The 22,258-nt window shown below is 39.7% G+C and overlaps 1 protein-coding gene and 1 long non-coding RNA gene across 8 annotated transcripts in view; one reads left to right on the plus strand and one right to left on the minus strand.

Annotated features, from left to right (window-relative positions):
* NOL4 (nucleolar protein 4) overlaps nt 1-22,258 on the plus strand; it is a 117,742-nt gene that overhangs the window by 49,108 nt on the left and 46,376 nt on the right. For all 4 annotated transcript variants that reach the window (XM_081013841.1, XM_081013840.1, XM_081013843.1 and 1 more), the window contains one exon: nt 1,777-1,909. In XM_081013841.1, coding sequence (XP_080869967.1) covers nt 1,777-1,909 — 133 coding nt within the window. The remainder of the gene's footprint in view (nt 1-1,776; nt 1,910-22,258) is intronic.
* Nucleotides 1,880-21,382, minus strand: LOC308481466. Of its 4 annotated transcripts, none has more exons than XR_013988690.1 (7): nt 20,784-21,382; nt 20,168-20,252; nt 17,293-17,484; nt 14,930-15,013; nt 12,436-12,602; nt 10,757-10,885; nt 4,350-4,718 (listed from the first exon to the last, which is right to left on the minus strand). It is a non-coding gene; the product is annotated as an uncharacterized lncRNA (long non-coding RNA). The 4 variants fall into 4 exon arrangements; XR_013988691.1 differs by having other exon boundaries at nt 20,213-20,252; nt 20,784-21,379; XR_013988689.1 differs by lacking the exons at nt 4,350-4,718; nt 20,168-20,252; nt 20,784-21,382 and adding exons at nt 1,880-1,982; nt 3,823-3,931 and having other exon boundaries at nt 17,293-19,894.

Consider the following 22,258-nt stretch of genomic DNA (forward strand, 5'->3'; position numbering starts at 1 on the left):
GGACCAGTAAACAGGAACAAAATAATGATAACAAGACTCCATACTGCCACTGTTAGCTGCAGGTCCTATTTATCAATTCTACTGGCTTTGCTCCTGCATCCTATCATCATAGAGCACATCTAACAACTGGATACTGCTGGTGGAAGAGGGGAGTATCAGAGAAATGTGACTCTGAGTAGAATACAGTTGACTGGACATCAGTAGCCAGTAGCTGTTTTATGCAAGAGCTTCTGACCTTACTCACTGTCTAGCAGGAGCAATCTATGTGAAGAGAAAAAAAGTCAACTCTTTATTTAAAAATATGCCACCATTCTTAACAAGGCTAGCTTCAGGTTTGAAGGGGCCTCTGGTAAACTGTGCTCTGGTAGGTTGCCTCCAATATTAGTGGGTCTCCTGATATGGGCTTACCTGAAAACAGCTATAAGCCGCTTCCCTCTGTGAGTGAGTATAGTAGTGGCCGATGTAGGTGTCTTTTTCCATTGATGGAGTGATTGGTGGGTGGAGCATGGCCACACCATTTTGTGATCCTTTCTCTTTTTTCTGCTCTTTAGATGTGGCAGCCATTACACCAGCCCCCAAAGTAGTCATTTTGTGTCATGCCATGCCCCAATAGCAGCCATTCCCCCCTCCCAAATGTGCACACTGGCCCAGAAGGCCTTTGTGCATATAGAGCCTATTTACAGCTCAGTGTAAATTAGGCTAATTTTTAGGAATTTTGTCCCCTTTGCCAGGTTGCAAACATCTGTAATGGTGTAAAATACTGCTACTGATGAATGAGTTGGGCTTGATTCAGAAAGGGCATACTTAAAATGAATAGATTTGTCTTGGTTCAAATTGGACTCAAAATTGTTCCTTTGAATTGGGGGGCTCTGGGTTTGGCATGCTCCCAATAGCGTTATTGGGGATTGACAAGGCCTTCACACCCCAGAGGAATATAGCAAGGACTGCAGGCCTCCACAAGCTCCAGATGAGTCCCAATCCACTCCCTCCCTTTCTTCCCCACCCACCATGATTTACTTGGTAGATGCAACAAAGGTCTACTTTTGTGACCTTGATTGTGGCAATAGTATTGTTGGCTCCATGATCCCTGGAGTAACACCTTCCTGGGGTTTCTGGGTCCCTAGTAAGGAGTCATTAGCTTAAAGAAACTTTGGCCCCCAGGAATCTTGTTGAACATGTTTTTGGACACCAGTTTTCTTGGGCCCAGAACATTTCCCTGTGCTGCTGGAAGGAACTTATTTCACATGGGGAAGCAGAATTCCTCTTGGAAGCTCATATACTGAAAGAGTGCAACATATCATTACACAGTGCAAAGAGAGTTGTTCAGTACAGAGACACTAAACCTTTAGACTGTCTTGTTTCATATTATGAAATGGGGGGGGGAGCTGTGGTGAGAGTACCTCAGCTATCTGGAACTGTTCTATTTTGCCTTTTTTAAATCAGCGATTATCAGTCCTAGTATCTCAGTTACTTATAGAAATCCTGCTTCTCTTCACTCAAATTCCCATGCCCTTCTCCACAGTAGCTGTAATCCTGAGTCTATTTACACTCAACAATTGGATTTAAGCACATGTAACTGGGCACAACAGTCAGTTAATTACTCTTGTATAGATCTTTTAGTTAAATGACAAAGAATCAAAGCATTCTAGGTTGTCAGTTCTAGGCTGAACAACACCAAGTAATTGCTTGGTAAGCCCTAATCTATATGAACACCGTGCCTGAAAATTATCTTGACATTTGTTAATATGCTTGTGATACAGAATTTTATATTTTCAGGATGAAAGCTCTATAGAAAGTGATGAATTTGATCTGAGTGACTCCACCAGGATGTCTGCTGTGAACTCTGACCTCAGTTCAAATCTTGAAGAAAGAATTCAAAGTCCGCAGAATCTCCAGGGCCAGCAAGATGGTAAGCTAACTTTTCGGCAAATGAAGCTGAGTTTTGTTGATCAGTTCCTTTTTTCTTTTGTTCATTGTCAATGCTGTGGGGTATAGGGTAGTAAACAAAGCCATTTTTGCTACTATTCATTCATTATGATGCTTCTGATCTGTGCACATTTATTGTGTCAGTAGACAACTTTAAGTACTGTTTTGTGTCTAAATGATTTACTTGGCTCACTTTTGTGCCACTTCCCAAAGATGCAAAAATATTCAGCCTCATATATAACATATATTATGAAGAGACAGTGGCATTTCCAAATGTGCACGCCTCTAGTTTCTTTCACAAAAGTAAACTACCATTCATTTTTATGGGAAAATATGAAGTATTGCACATGGAGACATTGCAGTACACGGAGGCAAAACTAGCCATACGTAGAGGCACTGAATGTACATCAAGGAATCTGTGGTTTTCCAGATGTTGTTAAACTACAACACCTGTCAGCCCCAACCAGCACGGCCAATGGTCAGGGGTGATGGGAGTGATGGTCCAACAAAATAATGAGGGCCACAGATTCCCCACAGCCTGTTGCATATACCCGTGAGTCCTCAAGATCACTGAAAAATATAGGGAAAATATAGTGAAAAATAAAGAAGCAGGACAAAAAAGGAAAAAAAAAGGCTTGTAGTAGCAGAGATGTCAGAAAAAGGATTTTCAGTCTTGCTTTTGACATAGAGTCTGCTTTAGTAGAGATGGTATCCACAATATACTGACAACAATTTTATTAGTCGTTTTCGTGTAAAATTGAGGTTGGCATGGAGTGGATTAGGGTTCATTTTAAGTAAATGGAAGCAATTGTGGTTCCAAGTCTGTGATCTAAGGGAGATGAGTGTCCAACTGGAGGCAAGATCTTGTCCCCACAGTACTAAAATATAGCAGTCCAGTGTCTGACTGCCATGTGCCCTTGACTACATCTATTACCCTTTTGAACATTATTTATCCTGCATCCTAGCAACATCCCATATCAGAGACAGGCCAAGACCTGAGAACTATATGAATGAATGGGAAGCTTGTGCCCCCTTCACATGTCACATTGAATGTGTATGGAGGAAATAAGTGAGGTCATTTGTGTTTCAGGTTCTCTGTACAGTGGTATCTCGGGTTGCAAATGGGATCTGTTCCGGAGCCCCGTTCGCATCCCAAATGGAATGCAAAACACAACGGCGCGTCTGCGCGTGTGCAGGTTGCGTCTTGCCGCTCCTGCGCATGCGCATGATGTCATTTTGAGCGTCTGTGCATGCGTGAGCGGCGAAACCCGGAAGTAATGTACTCCGTTACTTCCAGGTTGCCGTGGAGCGCAACTCGAACGTGCTCAACCCGAAGTGCATTCACTCAACCCGAAGCGCATTCAACCCGAAGCGTATGACTGTAATGCAAAGAAAGCCCTATATGCAAACTGTTTTATGAATGTAGCATCCATGTAGAAATTCAGCTGAATATATGAAGGTTGGGAAGGATAACAGCATGTGCCATCCCACTTCCCAACTTAATGCACTTAATGCAATGCATGGGAATGGCTATTAAATGCAAGGATGCCGTGAAACCTTGTAATAAAGCCTAAGACTTCTTCTCTAAGTATGAAGGTTTAAATTCTTTGCTGTTGTACAGAGAATAGTGTAACACAATTTGTTAAGACCAGTGTACAGATGCACTCCACTAGAATACTTCCTTCCATTTCCTAGTGTTCACTTAAAGCTGTCATCATTTTTTTTCAGCATCATAGCTCTGTCAGTACACCCTTCTGTACTTCTGCCCCTCTAGGTGGCAGGCACACAATATGCCCACTTCAAGAATCTACTTACCTAAATCTTTGAATATTCTCCTTGTGGCTTCCTATCCTGCTGCCCTAAACTAATTCATTCTGTTAGAATTCTGTCACTTACTCACAAGCTGCATCCCAGCCTAGCAGCTGAGGCTCTGTTTCTCTTTTCTCTGTTATACCTTGGGGGATTCCAGCTCACAATATTAGTGTGTCAGAGCCACTAGGGCTACCTGAAAGTAAAAGCTAAAAGTAGGTTCAGTAAAATTCCTTGTCTGAAAACAAAGTTCTTTACTATATTGTTTTTAAATGGAAAGTTACTAGACTTGCCATATAAGGTGTTTTTTTTAAACAAACAAACAAACAAACAAACAGACTGTGCTTTGAGAGGACAATTCCCTATCCAAGGGCTCATTTCTGAAAATATAACACTTTCTGAGAGGGTTAAGATTAAGAAGTGGGACCTAGCTGTGCTTGCAAGAATAACAATTGTGCATCTCTTCCTAGTGATGCAGAGATATATTTTTTTTTGTTGACTCACTTGGTCTATGGCCTACTTCTGACCTACTTCTGGCCTACTTGTTTTTTTTTATAATAATTTTTTATTCATTTTCCAAACATTTTTATACAATCAACTCATATTAACTCTCACATTCATCAATTTTTGACGTCCCTCAGTTTCTCTGCCAATATTTCGTTAAAATTTCTATTGTTAACGCATTTCTGAACTTATTATTGCCTTTAACCATTCCTCTTCCTTTCTCCTACTTTCTTTTTTACAATATTTCTTAATTTTTCACAGAGACTCTTCAAAACCAACAAGCGTTGTCTGTGCATCACATATGCTTTTCAGATAATCTGTAAATTTCCCCCAGTCCTCGATAAACTTTTGGTCTTTCTGATATCGAATCTTTCCAGTCAATTTATCCAATTCCGCATATTCAGTCAGTTTCATTCTCCATTCTTCCACAGTTGGAATTTCTTCCTGCTTCCATCTTTGTGCCAGAAGTATTCTTGCAACTGTTACAGCGTATTGGAAAAGTTTACAATCTTTTCTATTAATTTCATTACCTACCAATCCTAGTAAGAAGGCTTCTGGTTTTCTAACAAATGTATATCTCAACATCTTTTTCAATTCCTTATATATCATTTCCCAGAAGCCTTTCACCTTTTTGCATTCCCACCACATATGATAGAAAGTTCCTTCTTTTTCTTTACATTTCCAACACTTATTACATGTTTTATACATTTTAGCTAATTTAACTGGCATTATGTACCATCTATATACCATTTTCATTACATTTTCCTTCAACGCGGTACACACCGTAAATTTTAACCTTTCATTCCATAATTTCGTCCAATCGTCATATTGTACATTATAACCAAAGTCTCTGGCCCAATGTATCATTACTGATTTCACCTCTTCATCTTTTGTATGCCATTCCTACAACATTCTATACATTTTAGACAAATTTTTATACTCATTATTCAATACCTCTATTTGAAATTTTGATTCTTTTCCTTCATATCCACACATTTTACAGTCTTTTTTAAACATTTCACTAATCTGGTAGTAGTGCAACGAATCATAAACAAATTCTTTCACCTCTTCATAAGTCTTCATTTTCCATTCCCCCCCCCTCTCTTACTATCAATTCTCCATAAGTTATCCCCCTCCCCCTCATGTTTATCTTTTTCACACTCAGCACTTCCAATGGTGAAAGCCAATGGGGGAGTCTTGGTTCCAACAAATTTTTGTACCTCTCCCACACCTCTATCAATGATCTTCGGAAGATGTGGTTTTCAAAGCCTTTATGAATTTTTTTCTTTTCATACCACAGATATGCATGCCACCCGAATCTATTATCAAATCCTTCTAAATCTAACAACTCTCCATTCACTAATTTAATCCATTCCTTTAACCAACAGAGGCATGATGCTTCATAATATAGTTTCAAGTCTGGCAGGGCGAAGCCACCTCTTTCTCTCGCATCTGTTAATGACTTAAACTGAATCCTTGGTTTCTTGCCCTGCTAGATGTATCTTGAAACTATTTTTTGCCATTCTTTGAAAATTGATGCCCCTTTAATTATCGGTAGTGATTGGAATAGAAATAACATCCTTGGCAGCACACTCATCTTTATCTTAGATTTCCTTCCCCAAAAAGATAGCTTCAATCTTCCCCACACCTCCAGATCCCTTTTTATCCCATTCCAAACAGGTACATAGTTATTTTGAAACAAATCGATATTCTTGGGGGTTAACCATACTCCTAAATATTTCACTTTGTTCACCACTTCCAGCCCTGTACTTTGTTGCATTTCCTCTATTAATTCTTGGTCCATATTTTTCGCAATAATTTTAGTCTTTCTTTTGTTTAAATAAAAACCTGCAACTTGACCAAACTGTTCTATTTCTTCTAGGATTCTTTTAACACTTCCCGCTGGCTCTTCTACCATCATTACAAGACCGTCCGCAAATGCTTTGACTTTATACTCATTTTTCCCTACAGACACCCCTTTTATTTCTTCATTTTTTCTTATTGATTTTAGCAAAACCTCCAGCACCAAGATGAATAATAATGGTGATAATGGGCATCCTTGTCTTGTACCCTTTGTTATTTTAATATCTTCCGTTGTATAATTGGTTACTATCAACTTCGCTTTTTGCTCTGTATATATTGCCTTTATTCCATTAAAAAATTCCGTACCTACGTCCATATGTTCCAAATTTTTTAACATAAAGTTCTATGATATATTGTCAAAAGCCTTTTCTGCATCCACAAAGATTAACATAGCTTGTTTCTCATTTCTGGCATTCAGATATTCTATTATATTTCTTATATTATCTTTCATCTGTCTGCCAGGAAGGAAACCCGCCTGATCCTTATGTATAAGATCTTGCAGTACTTTTTTCATTCTCTTTGCTAATATACTTGCAAAGATTTTATAATCAGTGTTCAACAGCGAAATAGGCCTATAATTTTTAACTTGCGTTAAGTCCGATTCTTGTTTTGGGATAAGTGTAATAAAGGCTTCTTTCCAAGTTTCCGGTATTTCCCTATTCTTCAAGATATTGTTTACAACTTCTTTCAGTGGTACAAGTAGGGTGCTTCTCATTTCCTTATAATATCTAGCTGTGAATCCATCTGGTCCTGGGGCTTTCCCCTTTTTCAATTCACTTATCGCCTCTTTAATTTCTTCAATTTCAGTTGGGGCATTCAAGTTATCTTTTTTCTCCGTCGGGATCTTCTGCACTTCTTTTTCCTTTAAGAATCTTTCTATCTTCCTCATATTATTCTTTTCTTTGTTTTTGTCTATAAAAGTCCAGGAATCCTTTTCTAATTTCTTTCGGGTCTTCTATTTCCGTACCTTCAATGATGATTTTGTTTACTGTATTCTGCTCTTTTCTATTCTTTATCTGCCACGCCAGCCATTTTCCTGATTTATTCGCAAATTCAAAATTTCTTTGTTTCATTCTTTTTATATTCCCTTCTACTTCCTTATTTATTATCTATGCAAACTGTGTTTGTAGAGTCTTTATGTTTTGTCTTATCTTTTCGTTATTTGCTTTTTTTATCAATTTTTGTTCATTCTCCATTATTTGTCTCAATGATTCCTTTTTATTCTTTTCCCTATTTTTATTTTTCAGGGCATTTTGTTGAATGAGAAAGCCCCTCATCACAGCTTTGCTGGCGTCCCAGACCGGAGTCATTTTTGTTCCCTTATTACAGTTATTTACAAAATATTCCGACAGGTTCTTTTGAGCATTTTCTACTACTTTCTGATCATCTAGAAGATAGTCGTTTATTCTCCATCTAAACATTCTTTCTTCAAAATCTTTTAGTTCAAATTTATTGCACTATGGTCCGAAATCACTCTTGGTTGAATTTCAATTTTCGAGATTCTTGGGGTTAATTCATTTGAGACCCACACCTGGTCTATTCTTGAGATGGATTGGTTTGGTTCTGAATAAAACGTGAATTGTTTCTCCAGTGGGTGTCTAAGTCTCCAAATGTCAATCAAATTACAATTCTTAGTCATTGAGAAGAAAGTCTTAGGTAATTTCCCATCTTTGCTCACCCCTGTTGTTCTCAGTCTGTCCATTTCTATTGACACCACTCCATTCAGGTCTCCCATTATTATAATTTTCTGATCCATATATTTGAACAATCTTTCTTCTAAATTTTTATAAAATTCTGTCTTGTTTCCATTTGGTGCATAGATCCCGACAATTATTATTTTTTCTCTTTGCCACTTAATTTGAACTGCCATCTGGGGTGCCATCCAGGCTGGCAATAAGCCCACGGGCAATTGCTTCAATTGCAAACACCCAGGTCATTTTGCTAAACAATGCAGAGCCCCTGGCGGGGGAGCAAGCAGGAATGGTGATGCCAATAAGGCTAAACCTTCCCAAAAATTCCCAAAATGCGAAAAAGGCTATCATTGGGCAAATAAGTGCAGGAATTCGGGAAACTCCATGGGGGCCCAGCTCTCGGGCCAGGAGAAATAGAGAGCCCTCCGCTCTCTATATAAATGATTATATAGTTTCCTTCAATGTTCACCCTGTTCTCTCTATTTTTCTGGAGTATCAAATTTCTCATCTCTCTGTCCTTAAAGGTAATCAGGCAGTCCCCCGGAAATTTTATTGCCTTAGCCAATCTTATCTTCATTCGAAAAGTACTTTGCACCGATCTTGCCACCTCATCTACATTCATCTCCATCCATTGTGCAATCTCTTTTATTAACTTCTCTTTAATATTTTCTTCTTGCACCTCTGGAACCATCCTCAATCTTAAGTTCACTTCTCTCTGCCTGAGTTCATTCATAGAAATCGCATCCCAGACTTCCTCTTGTGTTTTATTAATTTCCGACATTCCCGTCCTTATTTTTTCTTCCTCCTTCTTCACTTCCCTCATTTCCAATCTTGTCTTTTTCAACCCCTCTTCCAAATTCTGTGTCCTCTTACTCACATCCTTCAATTGCCCTTTCAGTTCATTAATTGTAACATCATTTTTTTTTGTCCATTTGGCCCATTCTCTTATCCAACTTCTGACTACTTGTTATGGCAGGCACAGCTTATTAACTCCTCGGAACCCACAAAAGAGGTTGGGATGATTCTTAAATTTAGGGGATGGATGAAGGGCAGTAGCCCTGAGAATAACTAGAAGTAGAAAATTCAGTCAGAGGTTCCTATTGTTATCTGAATTTCAAAGAAAGCCATAAAATTGAAAAGTGATCATACTGGATTCTAGACCTTTCACGAGAAATCCTAATAGTACCGAAGTCACCAGTAGCATGAGACCTGTGATGCACCTATGATTAGAGCAGAATGGTAACATGTGTTGCTCATTATAAAAAACCACTAATTCCCCAAATCTAAACATATCTCTGTGCATGAAAATGCTATTACATGTATGAAAGCATGTTTAAGGCTGGTATATGCAGTTCCTAAATACCTAGTTTTAGGACGTAATCCAATTGTAATAAATGAATGAGTGCCATATGAATTGTGATATAACAGTTTGATCAGCACAAAGCACAATTTTTACACAGCTTTGGGGGTTCTTATGCATCAGATAAAAACTCTTCTCCATTGAACTGAAGAAAACCTTCTCAAAACCTGAGATCTACACAAGTGTTCTATACAAATCAGGTACATTTCAGATTTCCTATTATGTGCTGCAGTTGTATTTGTGACTGCGTAAGTAGTGCAAGCACTAAAAATTGAAGGTGGGGGGAGGAATCTACCTAAATAACATGTCTTATGCTAACAACAAACTTTGGTGTGTGTCAGAATTTAAGATAGTTACTTAGGCTTTCTGCTGCTTCTGTTGCATTAAAATTTGCGGACCAGACAATCTAGTTTATGAAGTGCCTTGGCTAAAGTAAGCTGGCAGAATAATGTAGAGAATCTCCCTGCTTCTATTGTGCAGCACCAGCTCTGAGAATAAAAATACATTCTCTGCCTCCATGATTGTCAGTCTGCCACCTTTCACAAGCACTGAATTCTTTTGTCAATAAAGAAAAAGAAATTGAACATTTACATCTGCATGTTTCAGAATAAGCCTTAGGGCTGAACTGAAAATTAATTGAAGTGTTATCTTTTTCATGGCAACATCACAAAAGTTTCTTCATACTGGGAGTAAATAATATCACTGTGTCGAAGAAAATTAATGCCTTTGTCACCTGTGAATAATTTAAGTGAAGCTGGCATATATCATTACTTCACTGACTTAAATTATATTCAGTTTCTTCAAAGAAATGAGTAGTGTCCATTGAACTTTCTGAGGTGCAGTCTGAGTTTCACAAATTAATATCAACTGTAAAAGAAAACATTAAATAACTATCGCCTACCAACACAATTGTAGCACATGTTGCAGACACTTTAACTATTTCTTTGTGGCTAATATAAGGCAGTTTCACTGACAGTGGAATGATTGTTCAGCTGAAGACAGATAAAGTATTACTGATAAAGCATTAGATATTGAAGTCATCGGATAACCTGCAACATTTCTAGCTGGAGACAAAACACTAAGGATTGTCTGTAAGGAAGAGTGAATTGCTCTTTGAATCAGGTCAGTTGCCATAGCAGAAATAGATGCTTGTCCTTAGAGATAAGTAGGACTCCTGAGATGCAGTTTGCTATCCTCTGGCCTTTAGTATATAGAAATTTCACTCCAACCTCAAACCTCAACAGAAAAGCTTATGGTAGAAAGGAGATCTGCGGATGCTTCCTTTATTTTGAGGTTCCCATATTCTTACACTGTGCTCACATGTGTTCCTTCTTACATTTCTTCCCTTTTTACTTTTATGCCATTATTTCCAATTATTATTTAGTGAATTTAAATCCTGCACTTTCTTCTGAAAGAGCCAAGGGTTGCATTCCCCAGCTCTTCCAAGTTTGCAAGGATGCTACTTTCAAGGCCAATAAATAAGTTACAAACAAGTACTTTGACTGCCACTTGAAACAGCAAGTTGAAATTCCTATTCACAAGAAAACTGTCCCTTGCAATCTCTAAACATAAAGTATAAGAAGAATTGCTTGGATGTTTTTACCTCTTTAACAAAGTACTGACTTCCCTAGAACAAAATCAGAAGTGGTTCCCTCATCAGGGATACCACATAAGCAGACTGGTAGAGTCAACAGGCAGCACCAGCTTGTTCTAGTATATCCTGGAACATATCCTAAGAAAAACAGACAGCAGAGTCAGATACTCTGGATAGGGATTTAATTCAGCCTGCACCTAGCCTGTTGTGGGAAGTGAATTACCAAAATGGGTATTGTGATAGATGGCATTATGCGACACCGCTCAGATATTCAGTTATCATGTTAATTTCTAACATTTTCATTTGTCTACACATTATCTTGCCCAGATCTGGAAATTTCTGTTCTTGGGCAGGCTTTGGTGCTGCTTCCGGTCCCTTACTGTTACAGCTCCCAAGTTGCTAGTCCCTTAGATTCTGCTCAGAGGTTACAAAGCCAAGTGTGCATAGCCTTGGGGCTCAGGGAACCTGCCCATTCACTCTCCATACAATCAGGATATGTGGGGGGAAATCAGCTAGATAGAAAAGCAGAAGACCGTGTCAAGATCCTAGTAGCTAATGAGTTTTGGACAAAAACTGAAAAGACCTGAGATCAAAGGTCTAGTGATCATGAAGCTTACGGACAGACCATTGAGAATCCACTTTCAGTCTAGCCTGCCCCACAGAGATTTTGTGATGCTGCAATTGGTATGGGGAACACTGCCCTTCCCTCCTGAGCTTCTTGAAGAAATGGTGGTGTAAAAGTATAATAAAACAAATAAATGTAGGGTAATTTTTTTAGATGATCTTCTTGACATATTAATACCTAGATTGGCTGCTGCTCCAAGCAGTTTGAAAAGTCATAAAAAATAAATAAAACATACACAGAAAAAGCTAATAATCATACACTTTCTAAATGCACATGCTTGTTGATCCCTTTTCCAATTGGTTTGGGGGCTTTTTTTGGTGGGGAGGAGGGAGGTGTGCCTGTTTATGTTTTCCTTTCCTCTGTAATTTCCTTTCAGTAAATGAAAATGTTATTAGACATGAATTATGTATTTAGCAAATGCAATGCTGAGTTGTGACTGGTCCAACGTGATGAGGGAACAATCACATTTTCCACACCGCTATCCCAGCTGCACAACTGTCACTTTCTATTACTCCTGCCCTGAACAATTGAATGTGGCTTATAATGACAATAATTGCTTCAAAATTGTTTGTCATGTTTGACTTGTTAGCAACAATCTACCAACGGTTGGTTACAATCAACTTCTTCGTTATTACTGCATAATTACATAAGTGAATATTTTAACCAATAATACCCCAGAATAAAAATTATCTTCCCCTCTGTAAACAACACAGAAATATTTTTGACACTTCAGCGCAATCACTTTCCTCTTTTTACATTAGCCAGGCTTAAATGAGTGTCTTTATCCCTATGTCCAGACCTAATGCAATAGCATGTATTACTAAAGCTAGCAAAATGCAGCTAAAAGAAGGATTTGTGTTCATATTCTCATCAATTTCATTCACTGCAGATCCAGAACCAGCAGTTGGTGAGCCAAGGGCTCCAGGAGCTTGGAAGACACCTTCACTAGTCTAACCCATTTGTGACTGCAACCTGTTAAACACATGCAGACACAGAGGGCTGAAGACTGGGGAGGGGAGAAATCTAAGACAACGTAATTACCTAATATTTAGAGGCCCCCTACCTTTGAAGAAAAAATAGCAGGCAGTCACAGTGACCCACCACCACCAAGCCAAAAATCTTGTCCTAGCTGTGCATCAAACTTCTGTCATGTTGCTGGGGAATATCCTTGGCTGCAGAGGACATTTCCATAAGAAATACAGATTGTTCTAAGCAACTGTAGCCATATCCCTGGAATGTAAAGTCATAAAAATCCATTCTCAAGTCACAGTTTGAGTGCAGCTCTCACCTGCTTGTCTTATAGTTGAAGTTTAAGGAGCTGTGAACAGTTTTAGCAATACACTTCTCCAGTTCAAAGGGAGGAATTCAACCTTGCACTCTTCTGACCATTCCATCTGCATAAGCATTTCTACTTGCCAGACTGAATGGCCCCGCTCTCCTACCCCTGTGCAGTTTTGAGAGTTCATCTGGCCCACCAGAGTGGGTTTCAGGGAGGCATAGGGGCATGCAGGGGGAGGGACCCTGTTGTGCTAGCAGAAGCCCCAAGCTGTTTAATGCAAACAAGGACGCTATAGGGAAAACAAAAAGGGGAATGTGGCACCATCAAGCTTCAGCAGCTTTAAAAACAAAACAATGCAAATGGCACTGAAATAGCACAAATGTTAGCTAAAAAGAGTATTTTGTGAAGAGCTTGCTGGACTCTTGAATGCGCTACTTTTGAGGTGAACATTGAAATGAGAGGATATTCTGCACAATGCTAGAGGAATGTCAGGAGGTGATAAGCTGTGATCTCACTGACTATCCATGAAACATCTAAATGTACATCTTGCTGCTGCAAAATTTTCAAAGTATAAAAATTATACACAAGTCAACTGTGGTGTCATAGAATCATAGAATCATAGAATCATAGAGTTGGAAGAGACCACAAGGGCCATCGAGTCCAACCCCCTGCCAAGCAGGAAACACCATCAGAGCACTCCTGACATATGGTTGTCAAGCCTCTGCTTAAAGACCTCCAAAGAAGGAGACTCCACCACACTCCTTGGCAGCAAATTCCACTGTCGAACAGCTCTTACTGTCAGGAAGTTCTTCCTAATGTTTAGGTGGAATCTTCTTTCTTGTATCTTGTGTGTCTTTCTTGTGTCTTTTATCTTGTACGGAACAGCTTGTACAAACTTCCCTATGTTCTACAGAGGAGTTCACTCATGGGTGCACATGTTCCTGCAAGGACCTTTCCTGGTGCCTGGAGTCAGTGGTGGAGCTTCATGCTCCAGCACCGAGGGGCGGAGAGCAGGCGGGGCAGCCCGCAGGTGCATGGTGCCCAGCATGGGCAGGGGGGGGGGGCAGCCATGATGGCACCCTACCGGGATCACACTGCCGTGGACAGTGCGCTCCCTCCGCACTCCTCTTCCTCCACCAGTGCCTGGAGTGTCCTATCCCTTTCTCCCTTCTCCTGCTGAAATTAAGCTTGAAAGAAGTGCTCTATTTTAGCCAATAGAATAGGTTGTGATGTGTGTTTCATTGTGGTGTGTGTGCTCATGATAGTTCCTCTGGTTTGCAAATGAGAACAACATCAGAGGTCTCATTCTCTATATGTAATGTCCACTCAGAGTCATACCTAGGATGAAATCATGTTTGCCTCCACAGAAAAGAGCAACAGAATACTGAAATCAAGGATGTGATTGACATGGGTGCAAGAATCTCCTTCATGAAGATCCACACACAACATTCAGGGACACTAGCCACCCTCTTCAGAACTGACTCAAAGTCACCTACTGAAAGTGACTGGCAGTAGAATCTACAAAATGCAATAGCAAGTAGCTTAGATAGCTTTTAAGAAATAGATAACCCATCTATAATCATGACCTATAGATTTTTAAAAACAATTAAATGATGACATCAAAATGGATCTAGTAAATAGTTCAGTGCTACATTCCACAGAATTTTTTGTCTTGACTAAGGATTCTATAATGGGAATGCTGATGCAGCTTTATCTACCACACTGGAGACAATGCTATAATAGCATTATTAGAAACGACAGGTCATTTTTTTAAAAAATTGAACTCTCTTGTGTTGTATTTCCACTGTGCAAACTTGAAGGGTATGACCCAAACTGACAGGCTGCATGTTGACCGCTGATCTATGCAATCCACAATCATTACATTTCAAATCTGTCTAAATTGAAAGTGAGAAAATAAGTTGACTGCACTTGTCTTGAGTAGGAAGAGGCTTCTGTAGGTTGTTTCCATGGAGCTATCTGCTTCTTGTTTTCATCTCTGTATGAAGGACGGTTACTCACCTGCTATTTTCTACTGTAGAAACCCAGAAAAACAACAACAAATACACACCATTCAGAACAGATGTGAGGCATTTGCTTTTTGAAAGCTCCGAGGGATAGTTGTGTTCAATGATATCACAGGGAAATAGGTATATTTTACTTTGGTCAGATATATTAATGTTTATATAAAATTATGGAACAGGACAATCACTTGCAAAACAACTGGGAAACATGCCCCCTGATCCACACACAGCACTATGTATGTGCTGTGCGCACCTACCAGTTCTTGCCAATGTCAGCTTGGGCTCATCCCAGACAGCTTGATTTAATTCTCCACCCCAGAAGGCTATTATTCCTGCCAAAGCTGAAAAATTGAGGGTATCGTTTCACCAAATATTCTCCATTAGCCCGTGTGGGAGCAGGAATTCTTCAATATTTTAATGGGGAAGGGCAGCACAACAACAATGGCACAGCTTCTTTCCTTTAGTAGCCTGGCCACCACTTTGCACCCCTCACAATGCCTTGCATTATTAAGAGGCATTGTGTATTAGAGGCAGAGACTATTCAAATAATAGCCCCCCCCCCAATTGTCCTCCATTTCAGAAAGGGGCAAAAATATTCTCAGATTTTCATTCCAGAAAAATCTCTTTTGAGAAATTTTGGGTCAGTTCTGAATTCTCATTTTTCACATCTGTAGCTTTGGTGATGTCCTAGAAATTCGGCTCTTAAGAAATGACTTTATGATAACTAATGCTAGTGTAGAGCTATTTCAGAAGATACATCAACATGAGTAATTATTGAAATGATCTTTCGATATGATATTTCTGAATGAGTTGTTCCTTTTCTTTGTAAACTTAGCAGCCTTTCCTACATAAAATAGTAAAAAGATAGAAATCAACATTTATATTAATAGCCACTAGAGGTCTGCTGATATCAAAATGTAGGCAATGTGAATTTATTTCTGCAAAGTGAACTCTGTCTAAAGTATTTTATACATATTTTTGTTCCCCCGCCTTTAGCATTACTCATAATCAGAGGTGTTAACAAGGATTTGTGTTTTTTTTGATAAGTTGACTAATTTAAGGTGTAGGCTTTTATTTCAACTTTTGCTTTTCTGTGAATTGGAACATATGGGTGCTTTCCCTTTCTCACACTGATGTTTGTGGCAATGCTTATATTCCATCACTAGGTGCCATTATAATGCTATTTGATTTGGTTCAAAATTTGCCTCCTCAAACACAAGCCCTGTGCAGACATTATGTTGAATGTGTGTGTAGACGGGGGTGGAAGAGATAGCACAGGCTGTTTCATACAGTTTAATGTCTGCCTACAACCTACATGTGTACAAGTACACATGCATAGGACTCTTTCCTAACATACACACCATTCTGTGTTTTCAAAATTCCTGATCATGTGGCTATAACCCTGTTTGCAAATAGGTGTTTGAGAGATAATTCTCCAGCTTGGATTTTCAGGGTTTGTAAAGTTCATTTCTTCTTTGAGACAGTTTTTACATGCCCCTGAAGTTATTATAACAGCATCTCTACTTTTATGCAAGTGTTAGAATGAACCTGTAAAGAGATCTGTCAGGCTTCTACACTAGGCACACTTCATAGGCTAGATACACTAGAGACACTTTGTGCTTGTGCTTTATGTGCACATAAAAGGTAAAGGTAAAGGACCCCTGACAGTTAAGTCCAGTCACGAACGACTCTGGGGTTGCGGCGCTCCTCTCACTTTACTGGCCAAGGGAGCCAACATTTGTCCACAGACAGTTTTTCTGGGTCATGTGGCGAAACCAGAGCAGCGTACAGAAACGCTGTTTACCTTCCTGCCAGAGCAGTACCTATTTATCTACTTGCACTTTGACATGCTTTCGAACTCCTAGGTTGGCAGGAGCTGGGACCGAACAACGGGAGTTCACCCCGTCGCAGGGATTTGAACCGCTGACCTTCTGATCGGCAAGCCCAAGGCTCAGTGGTTTACACCACAGCGCCACCTGCGTCCCCTTATGTGCACATACATGCAGCAAAAAATTCATGCCCAGTGTAATTATCTACATTTCCTTGATTTGTACGTTTTGAGGCAGCCCTCCCTCCTATATAATTGTGAAACACAGGGAGAGGGAGAAGGAGAGGGAAGGGGGGGTCAGCTCTCTCATTAGACAAAATGAGGTGACCACTACAGGTGGCAGGTGCTAAGGGGCAGCTGTGGCAGTGCTCTGACTGTTCCATTTCCTCCTACAGTCGTACCTTAGTTGCCAAATGCCTTGGAAGTGAGTGTTCCGGTTTTCAAACGATTTTTTGAAACCGAACATCTGGTGCGGCTTCTGTGGCTTCCGATTGGCTGCAGGACGCTCCTGCAGCTAATCAGAAGCCGTGCCTTGGTTTTCAAATGGTTCCAGGAGTTGAACGGACTCTGGAACGCATTGTTTTTGAGGACTGTGTATGTTGCATGCCTGTCCTATTACCAGCACAAATTGTAATATATATTTAGGACCCACTCTGTTCTTCTGATTATACCTGGTTTTAAATGATTTTAATATTGGATTTTTCATTTTTGTAGCCCAGCCTGATATGTTACAGTGAAGGGTCAGTAAGGAATCTAAACAACAACAACTGTCAGCCCAGACACATTCTGTACCTGTAAAAGGGCACCATTGTGTCCTTAGTCTCAAATGTCTTCCACTTGCCCCAGGGTCAACAAATGGAGCATAAATACAATGGCCTCCTGTGAACTCAAGAAGAAAGCCAATGGTCCTGGATTCTAGCAGGTTAGCAGGGCTCAAGGAATACAGTAATGCAGAAATCTGTTGGTTTTGTTTGCACTAAATTCCTCGAGAAACCAAGACAAAGAAACGTTAGGGCTATAAAAGAAGTGACAACACAGTTATCACACTTTGCTTTAATACTGAGTATTGGCCATAGCCTATTAACATAATTTTATTTAAAACATTTCTCCACTACTATGATAACCTAATAACATGTTTGCAGAACTGTGGAGTATTCCAACTTGATTGAGTGCCCCACATTATATTGTTCCTATTATGTTAAAGGATGGCAAGGTTAAGACGGTATGATTACTGTCCTCCAGGACGTTAATGAAGAGAGGGAATATTTTCACTCAAGCCAATTTCAGAGAATGATATATTACCTAAATGTATTTTCATGTAGATTCTTCAGAACACCAGCTATTACACTATTATATACTTTTACTATACTATTAAATAGCAATTTTCATGTAAAATTTTGGATAATTGATAGCATATTTTCTATAAATCAAAATTGCACTGATTTTCTCACTTTTAGTTCCGCTTGAGGTGCCATTCAGCTTTCATATGACAATTTTCTATATCTGAAGCAAAGGCCAGATGGAACACTTCCACTGATGTTACTTTATAAAACATAGTGAAAGTGAGCTATATCCAGCATATTATATCTAGCTATGTCTTTTTCTATTATATTTGTGAAAACAGCACCACACCTGACTTCTTCTATAATTTCAACTATTTATTGCTTTCAACTTACTGATAAAAACCCATAGCAGAATACCTGGCTGAAGGTTCCAGCTTAATGCAGAACTGACCCTGGCTAGTAGTCCATCTTGGCCCATGATTTTTTTGCCCCGTGAGGGGATAATGCTACAAAAATAAAACTGTTTCTTGCTGTTCACTCACATGGCCTGTAGCAACCCGGGGACTCTTAGGATTGGCTCTTAAAGAGTCTGTACACATTTTCCTTCTATAGATATTATACTGAAGTAAAAATTTGAAGGAGCTGAGGGCATGCTACAACTTTAACTGTGTTGTTTGTTCAGTTGTAAGCAGAAGTGGGCAGCCAGTGTTTTTCCACATCATGTTGTTTTCCAGCTCCCATCAGTCCTAGCCAACATGGCCAATGGTCAGGAATGATTTTCTTACAGTTTAAAAAAACTGCCAACTCTTTCCTTATTCCAATATTACTATTGCCTCAAATCCTTATTTTAATATACTTACACTCAAGAACAGGTGATTGGCAGGTGCATTTGCTAAATTCTGCTTATTATGCCCTCTAACACCACACAGATTTTTTTTTTTTACACAGCCAGGTGTTCAGAAACCTGCTGTGCTATTCCAAGGCCTGCACTTTTCCCTCCCTTAAATTTTTCACCATCTTTCTTCCCATTTTCCTGTTCACTCAGTGGGAAAGTCTCTGAAGTATTCTCATGCTGGCTAGGCAATTTACTGCAAAGTTTCAGATAGGATACAAAATTGAAGCTCTCAGCAAATGTTTCCTCCTGTTCCAGGTAGCTACATTCTGAGGATTTGCTGAGCTAGGATTAATAGTTGCCTCCATCTTGCCAATATTCTTTCTGGGTATTTAATCATTTGTAAAAACAAAAGCAACTTTTGGATTTATATTAATTATACAGTATCGTATCGGGATAAATAATCTAATCCAATGGATAATGTTAGTTAGGAGATTCACTCAAGTGATTTGATTCACTCAAGTTATTTCATCTTCTCTCAAGTTGAATAAAACCATCTATTTCCCCCAGCTATCTACAGTCAAGCCTGAAATGTCAAGCATTAGACAAATAGGCAAACCAAATGCAGGCTCTGGGATCTTTCTTAGGACTTTAAGTCTCTCTCTTTTCAGCTCTCTGTCATAAATTTTTCACCCCACACCATCAAGGAAGAGTTATTTTTGTTTGAATTGTCTCTGGCCTTTCAAAGCTGCTTATAAATGCTTTTGCATCAGAGACAGCCCTGTGGCATGGGATACCAGTAACAGTTTTCCAACTGCTCTGTCACAAGTTGCTGCATATAAACTAATTTGCTAATGGAGAATGCACTTTCACTGACAGCATTTCTGAAGTCCTTAACTGATCCACAACACATGGCCAGTAAACACAGCAGTAATACAATCTTCTGTTCATCAGTCATATATACAAACATATTGGCCACAGAAAACTAGCATCACTTCCTGGCAAATATTTATCAATGGATTCTTTGAGGGATAACTGCAGCCTCATTTAAAGGGGGAGATATGCAAATGAAAAATGCTACTATTTTCTTTGCAGTTGTTTTCTGCCCAGTTTGTAATTTTACATTATCTTTCTAGAACACTAAATAATACATTCCACTATGAATTTATTTTAGTGGACAATAGAGAGTAAAGTTACACTCACAGCTCAATCCTAAGCATGTATCCTCAAAATACAGGCATAGTATTGCACAGTCACCACTGTAATTTTCAGTGGGACTTACTCACCCATTGGTCCACTACATGGGTATTGGTCCAATACATTTTGCTGCCTGAGATAAATGGTAAGATGTCCACCCCATCCCCCACCCCACTCCAGTTGCAGAGCTGGCAACAGTAGTAACACGGTAGCAACCTTGCTGCATCTGAAGCAGCAGGCTAGTTTAAGGGGACCAGGACAGTTTGCAAAGTCTACCCAGGTCGGTCCTCCAAGCAGAGAGGCCACAGAAATTGCAGACAATTTCCACCTGGCCTGGAATGGGGCCCTGACTCACTCCATCCACAAAAAAGGTGAGGCTGCTAAAGAGACCAGATACCACCTTGCTGTGAGTCCTAGAGGACCTGATCTCTGCCTTCCATCTGAAAGACAAATCAGAAACAGAGAAGTGAGTGATCAAATATATAGAGTGCAACTTGATTACACAGGCAACCTGATAGGAAAAGGACTTGCTATGAACTGAATTGATTTTTTAAAAAGGATTATTATTTCGTTTCCTTTTTGAAAGAGGAAGGTGGAGAGCTGTAGGTCAGCTTTGTTTTGGGGTAAATGAAGTAACAGTAACAAGAAATGCAAAGGAGTGGATGGATTTCATTATTTTTACTTTGTTTTCCTTTGTATTTTTAGGACATCCAAACTAAATATTTAGACAGTGGAGACAGGTGGCGGGAGGGGGAGAGGGAGGAGGAATATTCTGTTTAAAATGTTAGTGTTTGTCCTGAACCCATGAAATATAAATCAATATTTTGTTAGCCACCTTGAAAATGGTATTTCAGAACAGTGGGGTAAAATACATCAAATAAACTAATAAATGGCCCTGTGTCTTTTCCTGTGCTGACAAGGGGGCTCGGCAATCTTGATGGGTTTGCTATCTGTAGCAGAAGAATTCTTACCTGTTCCAAAAGCTTTCTACAGACCTTGTTGCACAGCATTATATCAAAATTAACTGACCTCATGGTCAGTGAAGATAACTGATGCTTCAGTTTGCACATGCTCAGCAGTTTCATTGTTACATAACAACAACTCTTGTTGCCATAACAGCAACCAAGCTCACAATGTTCACCTTATATTGTCAATAAGACAGGGAGCAGCTTTCCCACTTTTGACTACAATAAAGCTCAGAAAAGTTGTTTCCATTAATCATGGATACCAGATCAGGGAAAACCACAATAGGCCTTGCGCTTGTATTATAAATGGATTCCCAGTGTTTTTCTCTTTGTCTGCCTTAAGTTCCAACAAGGTTTTCAACTGATAGCATCAAGCACAAACATTCTGATGCTACAAAAAACTACATGGCACTCTTTTCCTGTTTCTCCCCCCTTCAAACTGCTGTACCATTTAACATACAAAAGGGGCAAGCAGGTGGTGTTTCTGCCAAACTATAACCTAATTATAACCAGCAGGCCAGGAGGGAGTTCAGTATCTGTGTTGGTTGAGGCAGGGAGAAGAAAGGAGACCCTGTTGTGTGGAAAAGGACAGAGTAAACAATAAGGAGATATTAAGAGACTCGAGACTATACTGAGCCTTGAGGGAACAAGCAGAGGTCTTCAGAAATGCTGAGTAGTTGACAGATGACTTCTGGAAGGGCAATGTTCGGTGGAGGTCACCCTCAGCCTTCCCTGCTGCCCCTCCTTCTGAAACGTTATCCTAGTTGTTGGGAGGGAAGGTGTGGAGAGATTCAGTAGTGACAGAAAAACCTTTAAGCCAGGTACAGTGGTACCTATGGTTACAGACACTTCAGGTTACAGACTCCTCTAACCCAGAAATAGTACCTCGGGTTAAGAACTTTGCTTCAGGATGAGAACAGAAATCACGCAATGGCGGCACAGCAGCAGCAGGAGGCCCCATTAGCTAAAGTGATACCTCAGGTTAAGAACAGTTTCAGGTTAAGAACGGTCCTCCAGAATGAATTAAGTTCTTAACCCGAAGTACCACTGTATATTGTTGGTGATGTGGTCAAGGCTGCAAAATGGAAATCTCAGTGCCTCCTGGTTGAATCTATTAACCAGAAAGCCATTCAAAACTTCACTTCCCAGGTTCACTGGCATCAATAAACACCCTGCAGCAGTGGCAAGGAGCACTGGCACCAGGGTGAGTCATTGTAGTACAAGTCAGGCCCAAATTTTGTGAGGGATGGGTTCAATTGTTTGCTTATTGTTTTCTGATGCACACAGCCCAATTAACATTTAACCGTTACATACACTTCAGGTTACATACGCTTCAGGTTACATACTCTGCTAACCTAGAAATACTGCCTCAGGTTAATAACTTTGCCTCAGGATGAGAACAGAAATCGTGCTCCGGCAGTGCGGCGACAGCAGGAGGCCCCATTAGCTAAAGTGGTGCTTCAGGTTAAGAACAGTTTCAG

This window comes from Podarcis pityusensis, assembly GCF_964106645.2.
Source record: "Podarcis pityusensis genome assembly, chromosome: 7".
Taxonomy (NCBI): domain Eukaryota; kingdom Metazoa; phylum Chordata; class Lepidosauria; order Squamata; family Lacertidae; genus Podarcis; species Podarcis pityusensis.